The following is a 27,340-nucleotide window of genomic DNA, read 5'->3' as shown; positions in this document are numbered from 1 at the left end:
ACTTGAATCTCTCGTTTATGATATTCTACAACTGAATGTGCTGCACACAGGGCGCCTCATGTTTCAGTTGTCAAGTTATTCGAAATGTCGCAGTATGTCTTCATCAAGGAAACTACTCACAAGGTTGCTTGTGGAAGCCACACTGATTTGCAAATGAATATATTTCCCTGAAACAGTCCAATTTAGATTCAAGTAGAAAGTAACGTTGACGTAAACTCGGGGATTGCGCCCACCTGATGAGCCCCAAGAAGGGCGAAACCGGTCATGGGCTGTCGAAGAGTTTTCAACAACCTTGTGAGTAGTTTCCTTTATTAAATTATAAACCATTCTTTTTGGAACCCTGTAGCAGTTGCCATAAATATTATGAGGTGTTCCTGCAGAGTAAACGACCATGAATTATTCGTGTTATGCTTAATGTCTTGTCGAGTCGATAATATCTCGGGTGAGCAGAGAAATAGAGTCTCCTTTAATTTAAAACTACTTCAAACGAAAAAAGGGCAGATATTCCTGTGTAGTGACTCAGTTTTTTAGGTTTAGGATAATACTTCGCATTAACTAATCGTAACGCGAGAATACTTGCTGTTGAGAATAATGATAATGGTTTACGTGGGCCGTTGGTGCGTTCTCTGAGCTGGGCAATTCAACTACAAACGCCACATCGCCAAACGAAATGACGTCACTAGGGAGCGGAATCGGTGGTAGCACTAAGTCAGCCGTTGTGCTGATCACGGACGCACCACTATATCCCACTCCGCTCCTTAACAGCGCACAAATGACGTCGATTCAATTAGTAGTGAAACGTGTGACATTGACCATGGTCATTAGGTATCACGTTGTTGCTCACACAGAAACGGCTTCCTTTGGAAGGAAACTCGATCGCGACTGCCACATTGAATCGAAGAACGTAATAAAACTGTCTTAAAATTAAAACTTTGTGTAGCCGTTTTCTGTGATTTCTCCTCAACTCCAGCCCCACTATCAGATTCTGCTTGAAAAACAAATTGCCACGTTCTACCACCAGCTTTTGTGTGTACTCATTCGTATGCTCGTGCCAGCATCATACACAAGCTTTGTTCGCTGCCTTCTTCGTTCTTATTTTGTGTTTCTTTATCTTCCGCACGCAATATATATTGCGGTGGCTTTAAACCTACTGTCCGCTGTTTTTTGGTCTCCGGTCGAGTTAGCAACTTATTACTCCCGAGATCTTTGAATACCTATCTTGTATCAACAATGCACTGTTCGTCTCATCTGGCATTGTGTACCGCATCAACTGAGGCTTCCTATAATTTGGTCATCGTCGCTTTCCTAGACAAAGTCATGCATTTTCCTACGTCATATGAAATTCTGTAGTAGAAACGCGAGGAAACCTTCGACGGAAAGACGATTTGCCGTCACGACTTTTCCTACCGCAACTACTCTTCGAGGAAATAAGTTTCTTGAATGGCTGATATACTCTTCAAGAGCAAACGCCAGCGCGTAAATGTCTGAAGACATTGACCCAGATCTATTAATCGTCCATTCGTTTAAACTTGTCATTATCGCAACAGGAATCGAATTTAATGAAGCCAGAATGTGCAGTATAGCAACACAACAACTCCACTGCATTCGGGCTCCAAATAATTATCATCGTCTCATTTCTCATAGCGGAATGTATCCTTTCGAATAATTACGTGTTCAGCGGTTTTTCGAATTATCCTAAGTGGCGTAAGATCAGTTGTCTGAACTGAATAGCAGTGAATGAAGTCCACCTTGAATGTTTTGGGGCATGAATGTACAAGCATGCTGGACAACTGGAGCGTTCACTCCAACCGAAGCGGAAAATTCAAGTGTGCGCTAAGAAAAGCTGTTACCCCCCCGCCCCCAGAATACAAACGACGTCCCTTTGGTAGGTGCAGAAAACGTGTGATGCTGTTAATGATAGCTATTCGCCGTAGATTTTCCGTTAGGCGACGCGTACGTACTGTAACACATCTTCAAAGTTTTATTTTGTCATCTTTCCGGGGCTTGAGGCTTATTGTCACACACTGTACGCCGACGTCTGTCTGAGGGAGTTGCTTGACACGATAAGTCATTAAAGCTATGATTATCAGTGTATCTTCGAGTTAACGATTTCCACTGTGGCGGCTTGACTATTACTTTTTCTGCTTCATCTGCACATTCACCAATTATCAGTAGAGTATACTGATGGGTAGTTTTGGGGAAATTGATGGACCTTGAAATGAGAAGTCCATCTGCCAGTGACATGAACACAAAGCACATCTGAGACTGTACTCAAATCACAGATCTCCTCCTTACCGGAAGCGTGCCGTTCTAGCTGAGCGAAGTTCAGGTATATGATTATGATGGAAAGCGACCATCCTCTGCGGCTCGATTGATCCAGCCCTCGTCCGGTTGGCCGAGGTCGTTGGTTCGAGTCTAACCCCGCTAGACGTGTCTTTTCGCTCATGTTGTATGATTAAAGTAAACTTATTGCCTTTTACCTTGTGTGCTACCTATGTAATGGTGGATACTAGTAATGGGGCATGCGAGTACTATGTTTTCTCGTGAATCTCACTTTTCAGTAGACGCCAAACGGATTTACAATGGAAGTTTTTATCGTTATGTAATTAATATCTTCCACAGATCTACCTATCTGGGTGAAACTTTCTCTGCACATGTGAACTTGCACAATGAAAGCAACCAAATATGCTACAATGTGGAGCTTAAAGTGAGTCGTTCTTATTGCAATCACGATGAAGGTCTTTCGAGCGGAACGGCGCACTCGAGGATGACGCTGTAGATGGTGCTATAAACCGCCTGATTTTGGTAAATTTGGTGTATCCTTAGGTGGGGTCAGTCCCTTATTCTTCGAAGGAACAACGTAGCATGTGACCTGGATGCAGCTCAGCTCTGACGGCTGCTAAAGTGTAAGTTAGTCTGTGAGGTTTTTACCGGGGGTCTGCTCAGAACACTCCCTGTGGAGGAGAAATCCTGTAAAGGGCTTGAATATATCGCCTTTTCTGTCCTTTGTTTGCTTACCTATCCACCTTCGTTCTGGAGTGGTACACAGGCGAGTTGCGAGTTGCTGCCCCGAAATTTTTCCCCTACCTAGTGGCTATAGACTAATTTTCAGACAGTTTATTGCTTCTAAACTTTTTCTAACGGAAATAAATTGAAGTATGTCTACTACGCCTGCCTTGTCTGGCTTTGGTCCTTGTGAATTTTCGGTTGACTAGATTTATTTAATCCATAACCGCATGGACAGGAGTATGGTACGCATGCTCTGGGTGAAAATTCTCATCTGGTGAATTCTTGCCGTTGTGCCTTTAGGGATGCGTGCATCTCGTTGTTGATGAAAAAAAATGTTAGAGTCGCTTATTATCCATTTCAAACACTCAAATAGGACAGACAAGACAACGCATAACACAGTCGTCTTTCCCACTGGCGAAATTTCATTCAGATCGGTTAATGAGTTGGTGATCTAAAACTTGAAGATGAAGTTCACGGAAGTACGTGTGTTTAATTATTCACGCTTGCATTTTATAGGTCAGGGTTTGGACGGCGGATGCTCGAGAGCCGTACCTCAATCAATCACACTGGATCTCGCTGACTGCGTCTCATATTGCGCCTCTGTTGCTCACTTCTTACAGGACCCATTAGTGAACATCAGTTTTTGATGTCTGTCCCTATTGTCTTGCGGTGTTCTGAAAATTCCCATTTAGGTGAAAAACAAACATGGATTGCCGGACATGTTTCCAGCAGGATCTTTTGAAGTCATACAGTTGCAGAGGTTAGGACAGCAGTGTTTGATACAGTTTGGTGACCACAGTGGACATCAAAGGAGAGGGGAATACGGTGTTGGCCACTTGTCAAGAAACAGGTAGTCCGAGTCAACAATAATCCGTTAGTACAGACTGTGTTTTGGTTGTATATTCAGCACCGGCTTTGTGTGTTAGGGGAGATGAGCTCCAACATATGAACAGAGCGCTTCTATCGACAAATAATTGAGTCGCGATGATTGATGGCACTAGCCCCAGCCACTGCGATTGTGCGATACTGTATCAGTCTTGGCTGATTAGCAGGCGCCTTGTAAACAATAGGGGAACCTTGAAAGTACAACCGTGTCGTCTAGGTTTTTCACGATTGAGCTGGTTATCCCTCTGCTAGTCCCAGCAACTGACCAGGGTGTGTTGTTTTCCCTCGTTCTTTGGCCGAGTTGCCTCGTTTTGTGTCCAATGTATTTTGCTGCACATCAGCGAGAGAATGCATACACTAAACTACTTTAGGCGCTGGCAGGCACTCTATCTTGGTAACTGAAGAAACACAGAGTTTTGCCCGTAGACCGAGTTCGAAGTGTTGCGGCAGGGAAAACTTCGCTCAGACTGGTTCAGTAGGTCGAACAGCAGAAACCGAATGTTTTCTCCTGATTGAAGAAACCAAAGTTGTTTGAAAATCGCTTATTATTGCTCAACACACGCCACCGAGTTTCTACTAAAATAACGGAGATAATTTTTTGATAGACAGTAATTATGTAATAGATGGAGCCACCGTTTGTGTCGTTTGCATTTGAGCAGCTAACTGTGTTGCTCGGGATCTCGGTGGATACCAAAAGTCGTTACACATAGAAATGGGTTATGAATTTTCATCTTGTTTGACCAATATTTGGGGTACTCCTTATACCATAAACTGGATTAACCCGTATTTTACGGCTATTGACTGGGTTGAGAAACTCAAGTGACATTTAGTGGCGGTTTCTTTTCGTTTCCTGCCTGATTTAATGTGTTAGGCTGATAGCCGTTTCTGTTAGTTGCTAGCATACCTACATATTATTGTCTGAACGTTATTTACTAGATAACGGGAAAACTTCAAGATGGGCTTGTTTGGTGCACCAATGCTCTGGCTCATTCATATTTTAGGGCTTAAACCAAATTGGTTTTTCGTCATAAAACGATCCATGTCCTGCGCAGGTTGGAAATGAGCTTGATAGATTGAAGTATGAATTCACCACGTACTGCAAGTTGTATAGCTTGCGCGGCCTAGTTGTTGGTGTGACAAAGGCCGATGTTTCCCTAGGTATATGTGGTGATTTTTGTCACTTTCGTATGTCCCTCTGGAGGCTAACCAATACCCTCTGGGCTTCTTGCTAACTTCGAACTCTTAAAAACCTACTTCTCAAATTCCTTTTACACTAATGCAACTGCTTTTCGTATTGAAAAAAATATTGATAACTGGGGTTATATGTTCATCAGATCTTAAGCCCATCGTTCGAGACGATGTTTCTGTGGGTGGATTAAGGCCCCATCTTTCTCAGAAGTGGTTTCACTATCGCCCACTCTTCTAAGATCATTTGATTGGATTAGTTGGATCCCCTTCAGGGCTTTTGTGATCCACCAGCACTCTGTCAATCCTCAGGCTCCCCATTATTCGGCATTTGAGAGATCTGCGCGCGCCACCACAGTCGTTTTTTGCTGGCATGGTTTTCCTGGCTTCATTCAGAGCTGATAATCATGACGAGATCCAGTGTTCATTGTGTCTTTCACCTTTCTTCAGTAATCATCCATATTACTGTTTTTTTCCATCGAGTTCTAGGAGCTTCTGAGCCGACTCAACTCGATATTGTGGAGCTACAGAGACGCTTTGAATGTGGTGAACTGAATGCATCAGCGGATGCATTCTACAGGGAAAGCGTGCCGGCAGAATGTTCGGCAAGTGGTCTAGTCCAAATTGAACGACAATCTTGTGTCGAAGCTTTCCAGCGGTAGCTGATTGTTGTGTAGTCCAACTGAGTCCACGGCTAATTGCATTTGATGGCCTTCAAGTCACACGATTAGAACACTTTTGCTCAAGGTTTTTACCGGCTAGAAACAAATGGTGTTCAGGACAATTTAAGAAGTCGTTCACCATTATCCATGCGGTGGGTGTTAACCCCAAATCGGTCACCAAGACGAGCTTAATCTGGATTTAGCCGGCCAACCCGAGCATGCACATCACCTGTCAGTCACGGTATCTGTACTTCTCGGTGACCGTTGTAACGATAACAAATCTCGATAGAAGCTGTCTGTCTCATCCTCAGACCTGCCGTCTGTTGGAGCATATGTTGGCACAAACAAATCACTCTTTGCCACTTTGAGATGCATTGATGTTGATTGAGCCAGTCAACCTATGAGTGCAAAGACGACTGTTTACTGGAGTACAGTCCAGTAGGGCGCATTCAGCCTTGGGGCTGCACAACTCCCATGCTGCAGATATGACGGGTCATTGCATCAGGATCACGAGACACCTGAAAATTAAAGTGCGAGAAATCTATATTAGCACTGAACTTAGGTCTTGTATGCGTTTTTCCTAGACACAACATAAATCGATCGAAAGAGAGAACAGGGTCTGAGCGAGGGAAACCTGTTGGCCGATTTGACACAGCATAAGGACGTTAAAACCGGCAATGTGTTACGTGTCCCTCGAATTTACTGTTTATTTTGATTTATTTCACTAGGCAGTAGCTTAGATATGGAGCGGCGGTTAAGCGATTGACGGCTAAATAAGTCAGAAAGACCTGAGTTAAGAACGTGTGGGCAGGAGTCAGTAAATGAAACGAAGGGAGAATAGTGCTTCCGGGCTCCTTAAACCGAAGAATTGAGTTTGGTTCAGATACCCCACTTTAACTCAAAAGTCTGACCAATGAGGCAGCGAGAGGATGCAAGTTTTTTTGGTGGAGGAGGGACCCTGCCCCTAGCCTCTGACTCAAAAGTTTGAGCCGTGAGACAGCAGCTGTTAGGATTTTCTGGAAGGACCATTCTTGGAACCAGTCAGTCAACAGTCTGGCCCACTTGGCTGCAGGGGGCTGGATTGCCCAAGGGAGTAAAGCACAACTGTTTGACTTTTAATGCGGCTGTCTACTGTAGGTGCCCTGTGAACAGCACTGGACTCTTTGGTTTTGAAATTATTTCGAGCACACTGAGTAATGCGTCGGTAGTCAACCGCTAGTCGATCGAAATGTGTGATTATTAAAGACCGACCTTTTCTAACCCATCCGTTGGGGGTCGGAATGTTCATAAATATGGAAATACTGGCCACCTGAAGGAATAGCCTTCAAATTCCTATCACAGATGACAATCAGATTTTACCTCCAGACCGCCTCTTGGAGTACGGGGACTTGCTGTTCTTCATCGGGCCTCTCCCCATTAGTATTTCTGTCTTGGTTGAACCTTTAGGAACTGAACGCCAGCCATAATAGCCCGTAGGATCACTGCAGGGTCGCCACCACGACAAGGTGACTTCTTTAGGTCACTCTAGTTTTGCTAGTCACCACTCGGAACTTTTCAGAATATTTTGGGTTCAGTTCTATTCGGATGCAGAGACGATCGTTTTACGAGAAACGAACAGACAAACGTTATTTCTGGATCACGCCGCTTCTCAAATCCCGACAAATACTAAGGGGGTGAATCTGTAGTAATTGGGTCAGTTTTAACCAATGACGAAATCGGACAATTTTTTATGAACCTGTTTAATGCACTGCAAAGCTACCTGAGATCAGCTGTTCCGTTACCAGGTGACATGTTCCTGATTATTGTGAATGCCTCCTTTTTCTTACCGACGGTGTTTGTGTTGAGATAGGTTTTGATGAAGGGATGCATCTTTAGCTAGCTCTGTGCAGGTTAGAAATGCAAAGCTGTTAGTGACACAATGAAACTCAGTCTACAACTAGGGTATTTCACGATTTTCAAGAAATTCAACATTTACGTAGCAGACTCCGTCACTCAATTTAACCGTTAAGCTGAACCCTTTGCTTATATCTTCAAACAGAGACTGATGCAGTTGAAAGGCAGCAGAACCATTTAGCAAAACTCGTAAATTCTTTTGCGACACCTGGTTTCTTGGCACAAAACCAGTGTGTCTCTTGGGTGACATAATTTTGCCCTCGACCGTATTTTGGTAGAAATCATTACATGGAGAGACAAAGCACCGAACAACATTGGTCTGTTTTATGCTCCAACGTCCCCGAAAACATGATAAATTCCCGCGGAGGAGGTACTTATATTTATATGTATGTATATATGTATATGTATACGTATGTATGCATGAATGTATGTATGTATATGTATATGTATGAAGCTCAAGCTGGGGGGGTGCTGTGTGGTTCAGATCTCCAGCAATATGGTTCGATATCTTCTAGTCAAAATATGTTAAACACCTCTCTATCACTTGGATCCGAACCAGATCGGGAACTGCTGGGGTGTAGCTCTCTGACGGTTGTATTGGTTGCGCGGGATACAGAACTGTACGGTAAAGAAAGTGTTTTTTTCGGGGAGACAGGTAGGTAGGTACACTAAATGATAACCGATTGAGGGCTGCAATATCAACTTTTCGGGAGTTAATCTCTGTCTCTCTGAATAGCTTTCTGTTTTGGAGAGTTGGTAGATATAAGTTTGAGGTTGATTTCTGACGTTCGAATTTTTGCATCGTAGTGAGATGTGAAGTGAAGTGAATGGCTACACAACTCCACAAACTTTAAGGTTATCCTCAGATTATTCTGCTTTGGGACACTGCAGTTTGCTCGTAAGTTTTACTTTCTGGTCCAGAAATGCTGATAACGGAACTACGCGCAAAAGACAGGTGAAATCGCAGTATTTTGCTTTTTGTATAATTGATCCACCAAATATGCTTGAATAATGGATCAATAGAAAACTATTAAACACGGACAGGTGCAAGTTTAAAAAAAATTGCAGGTGTAATACTGTTTGTTGTGGCTGGATTCCGAAAAGTGCGTTTGTCCTTCAGATGTGTGTAGAGGGGTCGGGCAAATGACTGCAATTAGCCGCTCCAGGCTGTTCCCTCTGGATCGTGCACTGCGACCAATTCGTTTCAACCAGCTGTTGACTTATTCAGTCATCCAAAGACAACCGGGGACCAGTGTGTTAGGTCCAAAAGAGAACGAAGGGATTCAGTGTCTCTCGTCGGCGTTTTCCCATGAGATAGCGGATGCCGACTATAGATTATCTACTGATGCTGTAAGTATTGTCAGGGGTCAAAAATTCAGCGAAACTATTTAAGACGTTGACGTTGACAGTGTTTCAGGTTTCTTCGCGTTTGAAAGCCGCTCTCCCGAGGTCCAGACATTTGTTTTGACGGACTATTCCCCGATACATATTTTCCTGACCGTTGCATGTCAATTATCTGGAGCACTTAGATACTGGCCAACTTAATAAGTTGGATGCCTTGATTCTCTTTATTTCACCTTCCCGCTTCTGACGGGACATCTTCATGGATGATGGAAATCTGAGAAGAAACCATATTATTGCACTCTATGTACGTATTTTGTGAAATGGATCAAATGTGAAATCGAATTTAGCCTGCTGACCGGCCTTCGAACTGTACTACATCGCTGCAATTTGTGGCTTGTTTAAAGGAACATGATAAATTCAGCTGATTTCTAGTCTGCATTGCCATTGCTCAAGATAGTCTCGGCCGACGCACTTAGGTCTAATCGGATTGCTTTCAGAACCACTTTTCGCGACCGACAAGCAATCCGTGATTATTATGGTCACTTTTATTATGATGATGCGTTCTTATATATGTTTGCACTTCAATTTCCGCTTCGATTCGTCTAGTTTGGTTCTACCCTGTTTGAGAAAACGATGGGACTATGCTGTCCTTGAGTGACGTTTGCGTTTTTCTGACACGGGCCTACTGGTGCATGAGTTGTTCAGTAGCCAACCAACTTTTCTGGACTCTATCTTAATCACCCTTGAACAGAACGTGCGGTACAGCATTTTTGGCCATGCGACACCTGGCAGTGGGGTTTCCCCTAATTTCTTAATGGGTCTGTAGAACTGAGGATTGTATTATCCATAAATCAGGGAGATTCCACCATTCTACCCATTCATTTCGTTGATCTTTATATATTATTGTTAGAATGCGTGCTACAATATCTTGGAAGTTCGGCCTCTGTTCCAGATGATCTCCTCACTCTGAAATTTTGTAAAAAAAAACGAATTAATGAACTGTATATTGCATAAGGAATACAGTAGAATAACGAAATTAACCATTGGTCAAGGATTTGATAACTTTAATCCATAGATTTTTACTGTCACTGTCAGTAATGCTGACGGTGATAGTGGTGGATTTCATAGATGTCTCTTGAACAGAGCCAAACAAACGCAACGATATATGCGATGGTCAAACATTCACTGTTATTTTTGCTAGTCAGTACTATTCATCTACTTCATAATCACTTTATTGCTCCCCGCCTTTTCTGTTAATCTGATCAAGGTTTCATTACACAACCGCATTGAATGGGTCACTTTGTCCACAACTGGGACACTTACAGGAGCATCCCTTCCTGCGCAGTCACCGTCCAGCCCTGAAATGAGTAGCCAGCGCAGTTGTTCCGGTGGTGTGGACCTCCATCCCGGTCAATCCCTCAACGCCATAATTCATCATGAGTTGAAGGAGTTGGGAATTCACACATTACGCTGCGTTGCTTCCTACTGTTTGTCCTCCACAGCCTCGACCGGAAGCCAAAGTGTAGTAAGCCCACTCACACCAAAGTCTCCGAACCAATGGACCGGTAAGTCCGTTGTTGTTGCTGACATTTCCTTCCGTTTCCTGAGAAAGCAACCTGCCTCAGAATATTCCCCACGTTTTTTTCTGTCGGCTGGTGTTAATAGTTGATGTTGTCTAGGTGGCCATTGAATTGTTTGCTAACTTTTGCCATTTTACCACAACGTTTCGTCGCAAGCCCAGGTGGTGTGCTGTGAAGAGGTGCTATGTCCCAGTTTGTGGGGAGGTTCGGAATTTATATAGGGCATCAGACTTTTATTCAAACGCGGTGTTATTTCTCAGTGGCTTTCCTCTCATTATGCGAGTGTTTGTGAGGAAGACGGACGACAATTGTTGATTTACTGACATCTTTTGGATTATTCCTCAAATGGATGGCTTGTGTGGCTATTCCCTAAGTTCCAGGTGTTGGTGGTTGTGGGATTTCGTAGAATACATATTGACGTGCTCGAGTAGCGGTAACACGCTAGTCTTGCGTGCCAGATGTGCAGAGTTCAGACTCCGGCACGACCATTGGATATGAATGCTGATGGGCTCTATTAAGAGCGAAATTCAAGTGCAGTGCTTCCACCCTTTGGTGTGGACTCACCAGAATGGTTGCACTGGGACGAGCAGGCGATTGTTCAAACGAGTTATGTGAGTATGTGTTTTATTCATTAAGTCCCTAAAAATATAAATTTTATTAGGAATTGTCATTTGTCCGTTTGGTTGATTTGGTATTGCCCTATGTTCCAGATTTCTGGCCCATGGAAGGTCAGAATTTGCTGGAAGCGCTTGAACTCTGTCTGTTATTAACAGTTTATGAATTCAATTGATACAGAACAACGAATCAGATCCAATGCTTGATTAAAGATAGCTTTTCGGTGACCAAAGACTACATTAATCGAACAACTGACGCGCGCGCATGCTCTCCCAATCATCAAGCAAAGCGACTGTGTGAAAAGTAATCAGGATGATCGGTTCCAACCGTGTCCACGGCAGTTGTGATCGCTCTTCAATTTACCAGTGTTCGACACAGCTTATCGGAGAAACACACATGCTCAGGTCACCAATGTTGTCGATAACCCTCTGTCGTAACCAGTATGTGTTCACACTCAACGTTCTCCCTAATCCCACCCAACCTGATTCGCTGTTTCCTATCAGAGTTAACTACCTACACTACTGTCTGTATCTTCAGGCATCTTGTTTAACGTACTGTTTGGAACGCCTTAACATTGGCTACGACATGACGCTGGCTAGGTGGACCTTATAACATAGCTGTTTACCCGTAGAAACTGTCGGACTACTCAAGCCAACGCATTTTCACAGAAAGCAACGGATTGTATAACCTGAATTTTCTTCTGAGGAGGTGATCGCAGACGGATATTGTGCTATATTCTCTGGCGCTTTTCTTTCTTATGGTTTCTACCAAATTCCATGCGGATGCGTACTCACAGATAAAAGGGCGAGTGGGCCGAAGTACAATCTCGCATTGGAGAATAACACACACTCCCGACTCACACCTCTAGACTGTGAGTGGTCATCCCAAGATGATCTTGATTGCTGACTATTATTGCCGATAATTTCCCATAGTGAATTGAAACATCTTGTGATAGGCCACCAGTGAGGCACTTTTGCTCTCGTGGGATAAATGTACGAAGCCACGTTCCTTATCATTTACTGCATGTTAGCAGTCGTCAGATTGTTACTCATTATTACTGTTATGTGGGCTGATGAGAAGTACAATGTAGCCTTAGAACTTTTGCTCATTTCTACTGACTTGCTATTCATCCATTGTTTTGTGGCATGTTCAACACAGTACCATTCCATCCTATAACTTATAACAAATAAGAGTTATTCAATCGTCTGAAAAAGATAATCTAATTCTTGAGCGAGAAGCCGTCTATCTCTTTCCGTTGACGTGCGCAATCACGCTGTCGTAGGAACTGTACTTCTGGGGTTGTTGAGTAGGGTAAGAGCGGCGCAATAATTTACAAGGTATCCCCCTTTCTCTCACCATAACGAGTTGTAGCAATGTAACGTTGTGAACAAGGTTTTCTATATTCTCATATTGTAGGTGATCCATCGGCTTTAGAATCATTCACATTCCAACGACTTTACAAATTCCCCGTGAGTTATTCGTGTTTAATGCTCAATTTTACTGCATAATTGCAGCCATCTGTTGGCGTCAGTTACGCGGCCTACTCCTTTTACAGTTAATTTTCCATCGAGCAATGGAAACGGCTTTTTCACCGGCGTGAGGGGATTTGAATAACACATGGAATGCTGTGCACTTCCTACCCTCCATTCTTATCTTGTGTTGTTTTTGTCGCCTGTGTGTTTGTGTGCACAGAAGTGCGAAGCAACTGAATTCACTTCGCTCCTTATGGATCTTTTTCCGACAGTATGCTTTCACTGATCGAATTGTTTTGTCTGTTGCCACGAGGAGCGCCTCGGCAGTGAAGTCCCCTTCATTGGTCTTCATTGACCAACTACGAATGGCCCAAATGTGGTCCACTTTCGAATCATCTGTTAACTGTCCGAACTACAGCCGGCCTCTCATTTCAGCAGACGCGCCGTGTTCACGAAAATGATCTCTTCACTGATGGTCTCTTGGATAGTCGAATGACAGAACATTCAACCGATTACGAAGCGTCAGCTTAACCGCATACAAAAGAATTACATTGAGACTGATTTTCGCGTACCAGGTTAAGCCCTATTCCACTGATTACACGTTGCTCCTCTGGTCTTTTCACTTCAACCCGTTTACTGTCCAGTTTCATCCTGCCTGGTATACACTCGTCATGTTTTGGTCTTGGATTGAATTCGTTCTCACAAACAAATAATATTCCTTTGAGATGGTCGAATTGACCCCGTGTGGTGTGGACGGGATGATTTGATGAGCTGGTGAACAAGCAGCTTTAGATAACAACGCGATGGAACACTGGAATCAGCAAAGTGATGTAACCATATACGAAGCTTCCGTTCCTTGTAAGATTCACTTTTTTCATTCCAAAAAATTGTTTCCATATTAAACGGTTGTTTACTATTCTGTGAACAACAACGGCGGTGCCATGCTGGCGCATTTTACAGTCTTACATCCTTATTTTACTTCAAACAACTTTATTACCGAGTTCAGCAAAGACTTCCGCGTTTTCCTCCACCGTGCAATATTGCTTATGCTGATAGACACTGTTTCGTGTCTTCTGTTCATGGACATAGGATACTAGGTATCTTACGCGATCCGTACGCTTCCAAGCGTTTATACGACTCCACAAACTCGATTCTACTGGACATGAGACATGTGCAGTCCACGCTAACTCACTGGAGTGACGTTGCCTGCTCCTCTTTTTTTGTGGCTTTGGGAAGCTCTCACAATCTGCGCAACTTACTGGTCTTGTCATTTTCACTGCGTTTCTACACCATGTTGCCAGTTGCATTCTGTTTGTCTTATCGAATGTTTGTTGTCTGGAATCTCCGGTTTAAGTAGCTCCATGCGCCACCAATCCATTGGTAGGTCGGGTGTACCTATCTGTACGCTCACACCAGCTGCGTTCTTTTTTCCCACCATACGAAAGCGTTCGCTAACGTTTTATTTATTTATTTATGTATCTTTGTGGTTTGCCACCACAAAGTATGAGTGCTTATTGCACTCATACTCCAGTTGGATAACCACTCTTGGAGTTAGATAGATACTTGGCTGGGCGTGGTTGCTCCGCTTGAACTTTTCGTGGAAAGTTTCGGGAAGTGTTACGACAATTTTGACTGAAGGTATTTTGTACGATCTGTTGCTAGATTCGAAAAAGAAATTTAGTGCAGCCGAGCCCCCAACCTAATCCTCGGACTCCATATTCTGATTAGCAAACTAACTAAAGTTTGCAGTTGCTCTCAGAGGATTCTGTTGACTCTACCCATTTTATGCTTCTCTGGCAATTACAGAGTGGTCGTGCTCCACCTGGTTTTTTTTAGTATCAGTCTGTATACTAAGCATGCGATCTTTGAAATATCCGAAGTTTTCTTGTTCCTCTCACTGTTAGTGAGACGAACGCTGTGGTTACACTTCCACAATTTTATTGCAGTGAATTCGGACCCTAAGGCTAGGTTAATATGAATTGGACCTCTTGATCAAACTAAGCACGTACATCCGGTCTGCCGCGTCTGCCACCAGCACTCAATGAATACAGCCAACCAATTAATTTTGAATGTCATCAACTGTCACCGCCGCTTAGAACACAATGGCAGCACGGGGCGAGAGTGAACGGAACTCATTCTCCTTACTGCATTTCGCAAATGGTATCTCTGATTGCAGATGCTTTTAATAAAATTGAGGTCACTTCTGCCTTCCTCTCTCCAATAGAACTGATTATAGTGCGTTATCCAGCCTTGTGTCAAGGTGAAGTATGCTTATCCTTTGAGATTTCCATATCGTCCAATCGCCACTGTCAAACAAGCTGTGAAAGGAGGGGTTCGAAAAAGGGATGCAGAGAGTTTATACGACTACCCCGTTAACCGAAGTGAACATCAGCTTGTAGCAGTTAATGGAAGACAAAGTTTTGTCAATGTGTTTAGCAACATAAAAGTTGTTGTCAGCATCTCGCGTGCGTAGAAAACATTCCGTTTCCCTTCCCTTTACGAAACCAGTGCTGACCCGCTTAATCATGTCAAAATAGCAGATTTGTGCATTATTCGGAGTTTCTTGTTTTATGTGATTGCAAGCCTGTAGGTGCTTGTCTCCACGGTTTCACTTTCTGAAACTGAACTGTTGTTTTTAGGGTCGATGTGTTTGTGTAGTCTGCACACAAGTAAGGATGCTACAACAGGATGCGTACGATACTACTTGAAATGTTATTTTGCTCACTTATCACTTGATTCTGACTTCTCTGTTCAAATGACTGACTGCAGATAACCCGCGGATGTGTCGTTTTCCTACTTACACGGCGAATGATCGGGCATCATCCGTGCAGAAGCTCGAAATTAAATTAGACTTGGCGTGAAGTTAATCCCACTGACTGCTTTTTTGTATATATGTAGCCAGATCAAAAGGATCTTTCTGGAGTTTTATGGTTGACAAGAAGATCCGTGCTTCGAGATGATGATGTCACTTCGATTGGTGAGGAAACGTTTGCAATCGAATTGCCCAGCTCAATGAACAAGCCAACGACCACCATCTACGCTACCTGAGCTTACCAACATTTTCCTCTAGAAAATCATGTAGGAAATGTTCACGTAGTTGAAGATTCTCCATCGATAAGTAGCTATCAAACAGCTGTGGAGTGGAGTTACAGTGCAAAACGACCTTGAATTCCCGCTTCGCGGTGGGAGTTGTGACGAATTTAGACAGGACGGAACGAGTAATTGACATCTGCTATGCTGCTGGTGGAAAAGTTAAAACAAATGTCACCCTTTGTTTGAACTGACGGTTGAGAGGCCCATTGCTGGATGCACCACTGCACTTGGGCACATGTTTTACAGAGTGTGCAACGGGGTTGCAGTTTTTTCCACGTAAACTGAACAGCACAGCGTGACAGTAATCAATCCATTGCGGAAGCGCACACGAGGTGACAAGCCTCAACATAGGCTTGCGGGGCTGCACGCACTATTACGAGCTTCAGAATACAGACTGTCGTTCTCTTGTTGTGGGAAGTGAACTCGATATGCCTGACTAAGATGGTCGGTTCCAAGTTCTTCATCGTGGAGGACCTTCAAATCCAGGCTTCATCAACTGCAAATGGAGAAGGGTTACTGACCAAGCCGTTGTATGACCTATGAATCGTAGGTTCTGACACCTCAATGAAATTGGTTAGCTGTGACACCCTTTCGGTGCCTAGCTGTCATGCCACCCTAGGGAAGCCTGAGGGCTGGAATACTGCCAGGTTGCCCAAGCTTAGACACGGTAAGTCGAGAGGTGGAGGTCGGGTTCGAACCATGGACTTCCCGGTCAGTGAATTCGCGCTCTAAGCACTGAGCCATCTGACACCTCAGAACATTGGGCAACAAAGAGCACTCCTGAGACCACTTCTCACATGCATTAACTCCGATTAGCATATTTACATAAACTTCAGACGTGCCGTGTGCATATTAATCGCAAATCCAGAGATATGCATATTGTTGATGCATGTGTTGGAAATCGTGTGCTGTTTTAGCTACCAAGGTTTGCAATTTGGGTCCACTTTGTGAAGTAATCTTGAAAAGATAGGATGAAAGCTACCTCAGGGTCACATTCAGCGAGAGGCCGCAACAGCACCCCTCTGTCTATGGCGGTAGACGTATTTGTGTAAATCAAGGGGATCAACAGATCTACCATAACCTTAATTCTGTTAAGCGAAGAAGTAATTACATGTACTTTATAACGATGACATCGGATGTCATCTACAGTAGGCAAGCTGATTGAAGTCCACGGACAACAGAGTGGCCAATCCTTCCTTCAGAAGTACGCTTTCATAGTCTGATTAGTGTAGACAAACTGACAGTGCGTTGATACTTCGACAAATGTCTCTCGGATGCCGACTTAATCCTTGTCTCAGTTCACTACATGACTCCATAGGTACTGTGTGATCTATTCATTGGAATCACACCGAACGAGTTTCTCGAAATCGTAAATCGCTTGACCCGCCTTTTTTGGTTAAATTTGCGGATGTAGCTCTGCTCCTCGTGGGAATCAGAAAGCGAAACCCACATTGGTAATAATACTATGCAACCAATTGTGCATAGGCTACATCGGACGAGAGGGAACACTGTCAAGTTGTATGTGTCTGGTGTGTGACTGATGTGAGAAACTTGAGTGACAAAGCTCGCATCATGAAGTTGAACCGTTTGCTTAGATGTGCTGCCTAATATACTTATTTCCTATTTCGATGCTTCAGTCCAAGAACTTCTACGTAGCAGCTGGGGTCTTGATAGCCTTAGTAACCTTCTGGCGCTCAGACTCCGAGTTCTGAAACTGTTTGTGTCTCTTCATGTAAGATAAAAAGTTGACCACTGCAAACCTCCTTTCGACATTTTAACGATTACCTCTAAAGAAGTTAAATACTTCTAATAGAAAAATAAGTTTGCGATGATTTAGCGTTTTTCACAATCCTTAGGGACTCTGGAGGGTCGCAGTATCCGTTCTGAGGTGTTGAATAAGGGACTTCGTGACTAATCTATTTCGTCATTTGTTGCAGACCGTAGACATTGCAGCTTAGTTTCGCAATACCGGGTGGATTTGACCCACAGGATAACTATTTCGCCGAATGACTAGAAGGCGCTTACCGGGTGGAAATGTTGCCTAAACTTAGCTAGCAGACTAGCAATGAATATACACATGCAGTTTAGGAAGGAAGGTTCGATATCTTGTTGATATAATCTCCCTAAGTTGACGCCGTCGAATGCTTATATTGAGCATATTGTCATGGTTTTGTTGAAAATGGCTAACGTTAGAAAACTTGTGAGCCAATTGACAATCTTCGTCAGTGTTTCAACTTGAGCGGATTAAACTAACGCAAATGTTTCAATTCATCGGCAGTTTCTACCTGATTTGGTTAACAGTCAATTGTACCATGAGCTGATGGACTTAATCAAATGAACAACTGTATCGGAATACTTGAATTCCAGCTGTGTTGTGCTGAGATTCGATGGCAGTTTTCTTAGCATATCGTTTTATCTGAAAATAAAACTGGGGGAATAGTATAACCACTCACACGCGTCCAACGAAGGGCGATTTCCTTCGACAGTGTAAACGATATGTTTCGGACCAGGCTTACTCGTTACTTCGTTTCTGATAATTCCGCTGATTGAACACGTCTAAACTGGATCGTCAACTACTTCTCTCATTAGACAGCGTCTCGATGACCGGTTGTTTTTTCGTGTTTCGGAATGTGTTTTCCCATAAGCTAGATTGTTTTTCAGTTGTTCTTTCTACTCTTTTGCGTGGTAATGTCAGTAAATTTGCTCACAATAGAAACATTCTCCCAGGCCACCGCAGTTTCGGGAACCCGACCTATATACTACCAATACAAGGGGATAGAAGGATTTCCTAATCCGATATCACATATGGTGCGCTGATGGTTGCTCATCTCTCTTTTTCTTTATACCATTTTCAGGTTAGCAAACCTCTGGATGTGAAAAAGAAGTTCTCAGCGGTCGACGTGAGTTTTCGTTTTCTTATGTGGGTACTATTTTGTCACTGATATGATCGATCTGCTAAAGGTTTGAACTCGAATGCGCAGCTCTCTTTGTGGCGTTGCGCATGGGTTGTCCTTTCTTTAATTAGTTGTACTACCTTTTCAACCGTTATTCTCATGCAGAAATATGAACTACACTACATCATTTTCTAAACCTACAATTTCCCAAAAACTGTCCAATAACAATTTCCTAGCCATTTTGTCGGATTTCTTTTCCGGATACCATGGTTACTTTATCATCTGACTCTACAACGGCTTATTTGCTTATCTGTGCTGGCTTTATCTGCAAGCCCTTGCGGTTTTTAGACCATTCAACTGGGAAGTACCGAGGGGTGAATCCAGTGCATTTTTTCTTTGCTGTGGACGAACCGGAAAAAGTGCGCTTGGGATGAAGGAGAACTGTTTACAGGAGTGTTGTGTGAATATAAGTCGTAGGTCTGTACTGGTGATAGAAGAGACAGCGAACGGTGAATCGAACATTTCGGGCTTCCCGTGTTGCCTAAAGTTTGATAGCTCCGATCTTCTTCTCAGTCATGTGATTTTCAGTGTCCTGGGGTTCGGACATAGTGCAAAAATCCCGACAACATCGTTTCGGCACCTTTATTCTTTAGGCCGAACCGGTTCAATTTCTGTACGTATGACCTCTGTTTAAGACATCGGAAGATCTGTCCGAATCATTTACTGGAATGGTTGTCAGCCCATTCTCCAACTACCCTGAACCCCCATCTGACCGACATTAATGTGTTTGTATAACTACAACCTAGATTTACAGAATGTCAAGTACTGTGGCATACCACTACGGAGCATCCGAACTCCCCGTGATTCGGTCCGAAAATAAGGTCACGGTTGGTGGTATTTTCGGCTCTGTGTGTATGGGTGTGCGTTGACGACCGCCTTCATGCCTTGTCCAACTGCACAATGATCTTTTCCTTTTAGTTCCCGGGCATTCGTCATTTTTCTCTCCCTAGATTAGGCTATGTTTATTTCGTTTCCTTAGAACGCTGTGTATTTTGTACCGGTTTATGGACGAGTTTGATGTTTTACATCCTGGTAGGTCGAATAATCATTCTGTTGTGGGTTTTCCGAAAATCCCCGTCTTTGTTTGATCTCTACTTAAGTCGACTGTTCTATCTTCAAATCTACCCTGATTAGTTTATTGTTTGGGGATCGAATACGGCCGCCCTGCGTCATCACTACCACTCTTACCAGCTACTGGATACAGATTGGACTTTGAGCGCCAATGTCCGTATTTTTATTCGACTGGTATTTGTTTTGAAATGGGTGGGTGGACATGCTGGTCGCTGATATATTGTACGTACGGACTGGCAAACCAAGCGGTGTGCATCATTCTCAGGCCAAATCGACGTTGATACTTACGGGAAAGTGTTTTCTGAAACGGTAATTTTTCGAAGGCTTCAGTGAATTTTCTTGCTATATGAGAAGTGATGAAATTTCGGGATACGCGTGCTTTAACGCATCTTACAAGTTCAGTTATCAGCTCCTCACGCTGGCGGATTGGGGCATGATTTAGTCTTATTTTTCATAAATGAGTAACGAATATGTCACCTACCTGAATGTGTGGGACTCGCGAAGTTGATTATATGCCCTCCCTGTATTGTCTATGTTTGGTTCACGTGACTGTTTCATAACATTTGGAGAGAAACTGTTTTTGAATAAATCGGTCTTCAGAGATTTGCTGACCTGCTGATTAGTATATGAGCATTAAACAACCTTTTGCTTTTCGTTGATTTGCTCCTTCACTGCAGTCGAATGGATGCGTGTTCATGGAGGCCGAAGTACAAAATCTCACATCTGTTCCAATTTACCTTGAGAGGGTCGTTTTCGAGCCCAGCCCGAATATGCGCGTCGTGGACCTAAACACTATCGATGATGGAAAATCCAGGTACCAGTTTTATTTCAGTACTGTTGACATGTACTCTATTTTGGTGACATTTTCTCCGAATGGTTTGTAATGGTATTTTCCGGCTGTCTCGTGCAGTTGAGCTTGCAGTCAAAACGTCAAAGTGTTATTCCTCGTGGAAAACTCGTTGACAGCCCACTAATGACTTTGCACTGTTTGGGGCTCACCCGAGGGCGTAGCCCCACAACGAAACACAAAATCGGACATATGTGGAATAAAGTAGAAACATCAACACGCTTTACCTTGGATTGCTGAGTTAAATCCCAACCCCGATTGCCATGCGGTAATTCCCGTCATAGTCGATGCAGTCCTGACACATTATACTTAAAATGTGTGATTGCAGTATGTAATATTTCATCAACAAACTCCAAACTAAAGTTCAGGCGTCCTTCACAAATTAGCTAGGCATGTGGTTGATTATTTGCTGCGGGGGAGCAGCAAAGAGGGAAACTGGCCATAGGAACCTGTCCTTGCCATCTTTACAAGTCATTTAATGTACAAAATAGCAGCTGGCGTTAAACTGGCCTCTTAGACAGGTGGCTGCTAATCTGACGCTGGTTCATCCGGGTTTAACGATAGACATATAACAAATTTTGTGTTTAGATTCACTTTAAGACGTTTTTGGTTGAGACGTGAGTATTTTCAAAACATGATAAACCAATCACGTAAAGCTTGTTAGAATGTATTTCTCGAAAACAGTGCAATTTGGGTTCAAGTAGAACATTAGGTTGACGGAAACTTGTGGACTGTGCCTACTTGATGAGCTCCAAAAACATCAAAACCGGCCGTGGGCTGGCGAAGAATTTCCAAGCAATCTTGTGAGTAGTTCCCTTTATGAAAATTGTTGGAATATACCTTGTCTCTGGTCTTGTGGTTGGTTCGGACCATTTCCCAGGCTTAGCGATTCTGGTGGTGTCCGGGCTGGAGCTAGCACTCAAAGGACAGAAACTATGGTTTTTCCGATGCATGTTTCACCGTCCATGTAAGTATTCCTGCTTGAACATGAATTCGAGTTTCGTGTAAGCTTGTTCGCTTGCACGTAAAATGACGGGAATTGGCAACATTTATTAGTAATTAAAGGGTGCAAAAGGTCTTCTACTTAGCTACTAAATTCTGTAGAAATAAACCACTGCGTTTATCTGCTTAATGTAGATCATCCAATGATGTCTGCCTGCCATGAACCGAATGAAGTCATTATTAATGTCAAAATTTATGCAACGTTGGAAAACTTTGTTTGGGCTGGAGATTTTCTCAACGGCTGTCCAAGTTACACAATAAAACCCATTCTCGCTTATTGAAAACTATTGTTCAAAAGCTTTGTTTGTCAGCCGATATCTTAGTTCCAATGTTCTCAGTCGTCTTCAAGCCACGGAGTATTGTTAGTTCCTTAGACCTATTCATCGTTTATTTCCTTATCTTTACTCACGGTTACAACATAAAAACTCATCCAAGAAATTTGATACGACAAAATTTCTTGAGCATCATCATTTCGTTTTCATCGCATTGTCCGCTTATTCGAAATGATCAGCTTGCATCCTAAAAATACATTTGGTTGGTCCACCTACGGATTAGTTCCGCTCGCTATTTTATTTTGTCCCTTTAGTGTTGCAAAGTGTCGGAGCGAAGTGTCGGCATTCGGCAGTTTTCGCCTTTTCGCTGAAACTGTCAAACGGACTATAGCCGAACTATGTCTCACATTCCTTAAACGAGTCAGTCTTGTTCCCTTGAGCAAATTTCCCTCCGGTCAGTACAGCTGCACCTTTTGTATGAGTATGCTCTTCAAAAATCTTGTAAGGGAATATTCTACTTCATAAAACTTCGACTTAGTGATTGTCCGGAAATGGCTTCTGTACAACGGAAGCTCCTGAATCACTCACCAACAGAGACCTAAAACATTCCGCCCGGCGTCTTGCGTGAATATCAACCATGGGTTTTTCACAATGTGCACTCCAGAATGAATACATGAACTTTTTAAATAGCGATCTGACAAAATGTCGTCCACTTTTCCCGAGGGACAACGGCTGATTTGGATAGGAAAATTCTGTAACGCTATCACTTTGTGTAGTGCGCATTATTTAGTTGTTCATACTCTTCAACGGAACCAGTTGTTCATTCATTTCCTTTCACTGCAGATGAAGTATTCAGGTCCATACTTTTAGCAAGCCTCTGGTCGTGTTATAATGAGCCCTCAACAGAACCACAGAACAGTGGTTAATTCTCAGGACAGTCCACACCGGGCTTCGACAGTTTGGCAAATGACTTGATATGAAGAAATGACCGAAGCTGCTTCGAAATTAATAACGTTTTCACCTATAATGTGGGGGGGAGGGTAAAATAGGCAGCTGGCTACCGGATTTTTTTTGTTTAAAAATAATTTGTGGTGACTATCGTAATTTTCTATATGATTCCAATCCTATACATCACTATTGAGTGGTAAGGTTCAAAATTTATTTTCCCGCGGTGACTTTTCTTCGTGGGGACTCGTATTGTCATAGAAAGTCTACCAATGTGGATTTTGTACCTCGCCAGGGACAGTGATAACAAACCAGTGCGCTCGGGGTGCAACCATCTCCTGGTGCGGCCTTGCAGTTTCCCTGTTAGAGATAGATAAAATAATGACGTGGCTTGATGCCGCATAGTTTGCTTTTCGAAGCAAATACGATTGATGTATCATAACCGACTTTTAAACAATTGTGATCGAACGGATCGGCATCTTATGCATAAGTAAACTTTATTGGAAAACCTGAAGCTTAAAAACAGCAAAGTCGGTTACAGCACTCTGCAGTTGTCTCCAACGACATCCCAATACAACAGTTTTTTTTAACTATTTTCCTCATTTCTTTATGAGCAGTTTCCGCGCCCGCCCCGAGGGAATTTCCATAAGGTAACAAATGAGGGATAAAGTTGGAAGACGGACAAAAATTTTTCCTCTTCGGGTTTTTTGCTCGCTAACTGGGTAACATTCGTAGAGTTGTGCCTTCATTTTCTTGCGGTTGAACTTTAGGATGCTTTTTAATAAAAAGCTATTGTTCGCACATGTGCCTCGCAAGTTGACTTTGATCATCCACTCCACTGCGTTGCGTTTTATCGATTGGACCGTTATCCTTCATGTAACCGCGTTGTCCATTTCAGTTTAACCTTCTTCACGGGAAAGCATCTCGTCACTTTTGCAAAAAATGTCCTTATAAATGTCCTGAGAGTATAACTCTACGTCAGGCTAAGACCTAATTGATGTACACTGTTTTGAGTTTGATACCTCTGTGGATGCATCTTAAAGGGATCCTGACTTCAAGTACAGCATAAGGTTGATGGAAACTCGGGGACTCAGCCTACCTAATGAGCCCCAAGAAGGGCGAAACCGGTGGGCTGTCGAAGATTTTTCAGCAACCTTGTGAGCAGTTTCCTTTATGAAGATCCGGACTTCTGTCCAAACAATTTGTGGTTCCTGTTGGTTCACCTTGGGAATTTCATTGAGACATTTTTCATATTTGTCTCAATACAGGATACTTTGCCCATTTATGTTTCATTATTAATTGGATCAGTGCGTTCTGTGCATGGCGTATTCTACTGCATCCTACAAGACGGGTATTACACTTATACACTTATACATCATTAATCCATCATATACGTAATGTGTAGTAACCCGGGTCACGAACACGTGTTCCATTCATATTGTTCATCCATTCTTTGATTGTTTCGATTATGAGCTGAATAATTAGAATCGGATAGCCTTTTTTTCTTTTTTTTGCAGGTGGTGAGATATTGTGTATCTTTTCAGTTGATTTTCTCATGACTAGGCTCAAAGATGCAGAAATTTATTTGGAACTGAAATGCTACCCAACTTGGTACTGTGACTCTGCGGTCAAAAACAGACTGTTGTCCTCCAGTTTTGACGACTTTGAACGAATCGGTTTGTTTCTTTGCCACTGCTATTAGTTTTGTCTGATACCGACTTCAGTTGACACTAATATTTCTTTGCGGTTTGCTAGATTCGTGCTTGTTTTCTCAACCGTTTTTCGGCTTTTGACATCCACGAGTTTATCCGGTCGATAAACTGACATTTTTGTTACATTCGGTAGTGATTTTAAGCGTCTTGCGTTCCTTCTTGGTTTACAGTGTACCGACTTGCGGTGATCTACGATGCCTTCGCGCGCATGACATTCAGCAGTTTTTGTACAAACTGATTCCCGACTCAAGCCTGTTGGCCAAATCACCTGGTCAAAAGATGTCAGTCCGGAGTACACAGGGTCAAGTTCGACAACCAGTTCCTTCCGGGTCCGTCACAGCCTCACAGCTACAACAACAACAGCCACTTTCGGCCGGTCGACTGGATATCACCTGGCGTTCGACTATGGGTGAGCGTGGTCGTCTGCAAACAAGTTCACTGAAATACGAGGTATGGATAGGCATTTAGTCAAAATCGGATAACATGGTTAGGCAGTTGGGTTACTTTCCCACATTTTATGGGACTTTCTGGTGTGGACATAAAACGTCCTAGGCGTTAATACTGAACCCTGTTTTGTGTTTCATTGTTTCCAAAGGTGTGATAATTTGTGACTGGGCGCACTGTCAGCTGGGTTAGCCATTTGTTACAGTTTCCGATTGATTTTCTGAAGCCATTACGAGTTTGGTCAAATATGACTTTGGTTTGTAAGTGTGCGTAAAGGCAACCCGTAATGAATCTTTGGTAGTCTCACTCACTGGCTGACTGTCGATATAATCCGTATCTCAGGGGTTTCGGCCATCTGGTGCTCGCCGCTTTATTTCTCATACTTGTCTATCAGTGTTTTTTTTACTTTTTAGAAAACGCACTGGCTATTGTCTGTCAATGCTTTAAGAAAATTATCCGCTTTTTTGTATGCTCATGATTGATGCAGCTGTTTTCTATGAACTACGAGACAACTTGTCCCAGTTGCTTTGTCTCCAGTCACGATTAGTTGTATGTAAGTTTCTGTCTGGATCAGTGACCTGCCAAAGCGGATTGGTTCTCATCTTCTAGCACCCTCGTTTGTCTTTTATCATAGCCTGTCTGATGATCTTACTGCTATAGAAACGACCGTTGTGTTTTGACTTGTAAACGTGGTACATTGAAATTGATCGAAAGTCTCCGATAGTCCTCTGCCCGTTTCTCTCTATCTGGGACTCATCAGTTAGGGGTATTGTGTCTTCTTGTGACAGGGGTTAGACAAAAATAAGCAAAATTTGCTATGTCTGATTTCAGCGTTGATCAGATTGATTTGTAAAGCACACAGACACAGTAACCGTCTTGCTGCTCGTTAGTTCCTCTTATATGCAGCAGCTCAGACCGAACAAACTGCTAAATCACTTCAAATTTCCTCAGCACATAAGCTACCTCAATTTATTGTGACCAAATTCTGAATGTGGATATCAGGTTTTTTGTTGTTGACTATCCTGAATGAATGCACCAAACTTGAATTTTATTGCAAACCGCTTCGTCATGGCGTCGAATTCCGTTGAAGCTGCCCTGAATTTGCACCTGGAAGTTTGAAAATGACTACGCATACCATGAGGTAAATGATGTACGCTTTGTTTACAGCGAATGACTTACAACCTACTGATGAGATGTGAGCGACCTTTGTCAATTGGGTGTGCTCCGGATCATTCAGTTTACACGACTGGTCGGTGTCCAAACGTAAGCAGGTGCACGTTTAGAATCAATGATGGGATTGCGGTAGATATCAAGGAAAATGACAAGTGTATTCCGGTTACTTTATCTTGAAGTAAGTAACCCATACTGTCAAACAGACAGCTGTACGTTGAAAAAGTTGCATTCGGTTTTCTTTTGCTTGCTTAGAAATGGGTGGAAACACAGACTGGAATTCCATAGTCAGCTGAAGTCAGTCATTGATGTTGATGACTAAGCGGGTGTGGCTACTATTGTCCGAACGAAGCGAGGGAAGTAGTAACAGTAGCTACCTGCATCAGAAAAGTTTTGACCAAACAATAGTGAAGGAAGACATGGAGCAGGACTGAAATTCATTTCCTCGGCAATACACTTGTACAGGAGAACCTTAGTGGGTGTACGGCGCCTCTGGTAATTCCGTTGCTCATTTTGAACAACGGCCAGTTTAAAGACATCTGTAGCACCAAGTAAATTGAACCTAAGTGATTTGGGAGCTCACTAACTACCCGAGACAAACATTAGACCTGTCCTTGTTGGACCTCCGAGGCAAACTGTTATACATGGTCTGTGGAGTTGCTTTCATCATCCATATTTAAGTTAAGCCACTTGTGCATACATGCACACTTGCCACTAATGCATCTTCCTCATTCATTCATAAGCTTCCACATCTGGGAGACTTACAACTAAAAGCGTTGAGCCTTCCTGCCACGGTTCAGATGGAACAGCCGTTCCAAATCACGTTGGAGCTAACAAACCGAAGGTATGTCTTCAATAGAGTTTTTTTTTGAGCAACATGGTTTTAGCAACAACATGAACGAGGTTAAACATTTTTGGTGCACTCCTAATTGGTGTTAACGTTTACTTCCGAGCTGGTTCATAGCTCGGCGCTTATCCTCTCCTAGAGGCCAATCTCTGATACTTTTGATTTATCATCTCGTCGGTATATATATTAATGATATCATGGTCAGAGTCAGTATCGGAAGAGATCTTGTTAACTAGCTCTTATCTAGGCTCCCGATGACATTTGTCCAGTTGGGGACAGTGGTAAGGCAATTACACATCGGCTCTGAAGCGTCGGAATGCTTAAAAATTGACACGAAG

The 27,340-nt window shown here is 43.0% G+C and overlaps 3 protein-coding genes across 3 annotated transcripts in view; 1 reads left to right on the top strand and 2 right to left on the bottom strand.

Annotated features, from left to right (window-relative positions):
• T265_04908 (hypothetical protein) overlaps positions 1-2,446 on the bottom strand; it is a gene marked incomplete at both ends in the record, with an annotated part of 5,112 nt that extends 2,666 nt beyond the window's left edge. The window contains one exon of the mRNA XM_009169768.1: positions 2,296-2,446. Coding sequence (XP_009168032.1) covers positions 2,296-2,446 — 151 coding nt within the window. The remainder of the gene's footprint in view (positions 1-2,295) is intronic.
• T265_04910 (hypothetical protein) overlaps positions 1-27,340 on the top strand; it is a gene marked incomplete at both ends in the record, with an annotated part of 66,055 nt that overhangs the window by 30,586 nt on the left and 8,129 nt on the right. The window contains 7 exons of the mRNA XM_009169770.1: positions 2,623-2,707; positions 10,246-10,543; positions 12,590-12,642; positions 18,594-18,638; positions 20,441-20,577; positions 24,712-24,991; positions 26,899-26,999. Of these exons, the coding sequence (XP_009168034.1) occupies positions 2,623-2,707; positions 10,246-10,543; positions 12,590-12,642; positions 18,594-18,638; positions 20,441-20,577; positions 24,712-24,991; positions 26,899-26,999 (999 nt within the window). The remainder of the gene's footprint in view (positions 1-2,622; positions 2,708-10,245; positions 10,544-12,589; positions 12,643-18,593; positions 18,639-20,440; positions 20,578-24,711; positions 24,992-26,898; positions 27,000-27,340) is intronic.
• Positions 25,984-27,340, bottom strand: part of T265_04907 (hypothetical protein) — a gene marked incomplete at both ends in the record, with an annotated part of 146,454 nt that continues 145,097 nt past the window's right edge. Inside the window, one exon of the mRNA XM_009169767.1 lies at positions 25,984-26,092. Coding sequence (XP_009168031.1) covers positions 25,984-26,092 — 109 coding nt within the window. The remainder of the gene's footprint in view (positions 26,093-27,340) is intronic.

Source organism: Opisthorchis viverrini (assembly GCF_000715545.1).
Source record: "Opisthorchis viverrini unplaced genomic scaffold opera_v5_86, whole genome shotgun sequence".
In the NCBI taxonomy this organism is placed as follows: domain Eukaryota; kingdom Metazoa; phylum Platyhelminthes; class Trematoda; order Opisthorchiida; family Opisthorchiidae; genus Opisthorchis; species Opisthorchis viverrini.
This window is presented reverse-complemented; position numbering and strand designations above follow the sequence as displayed.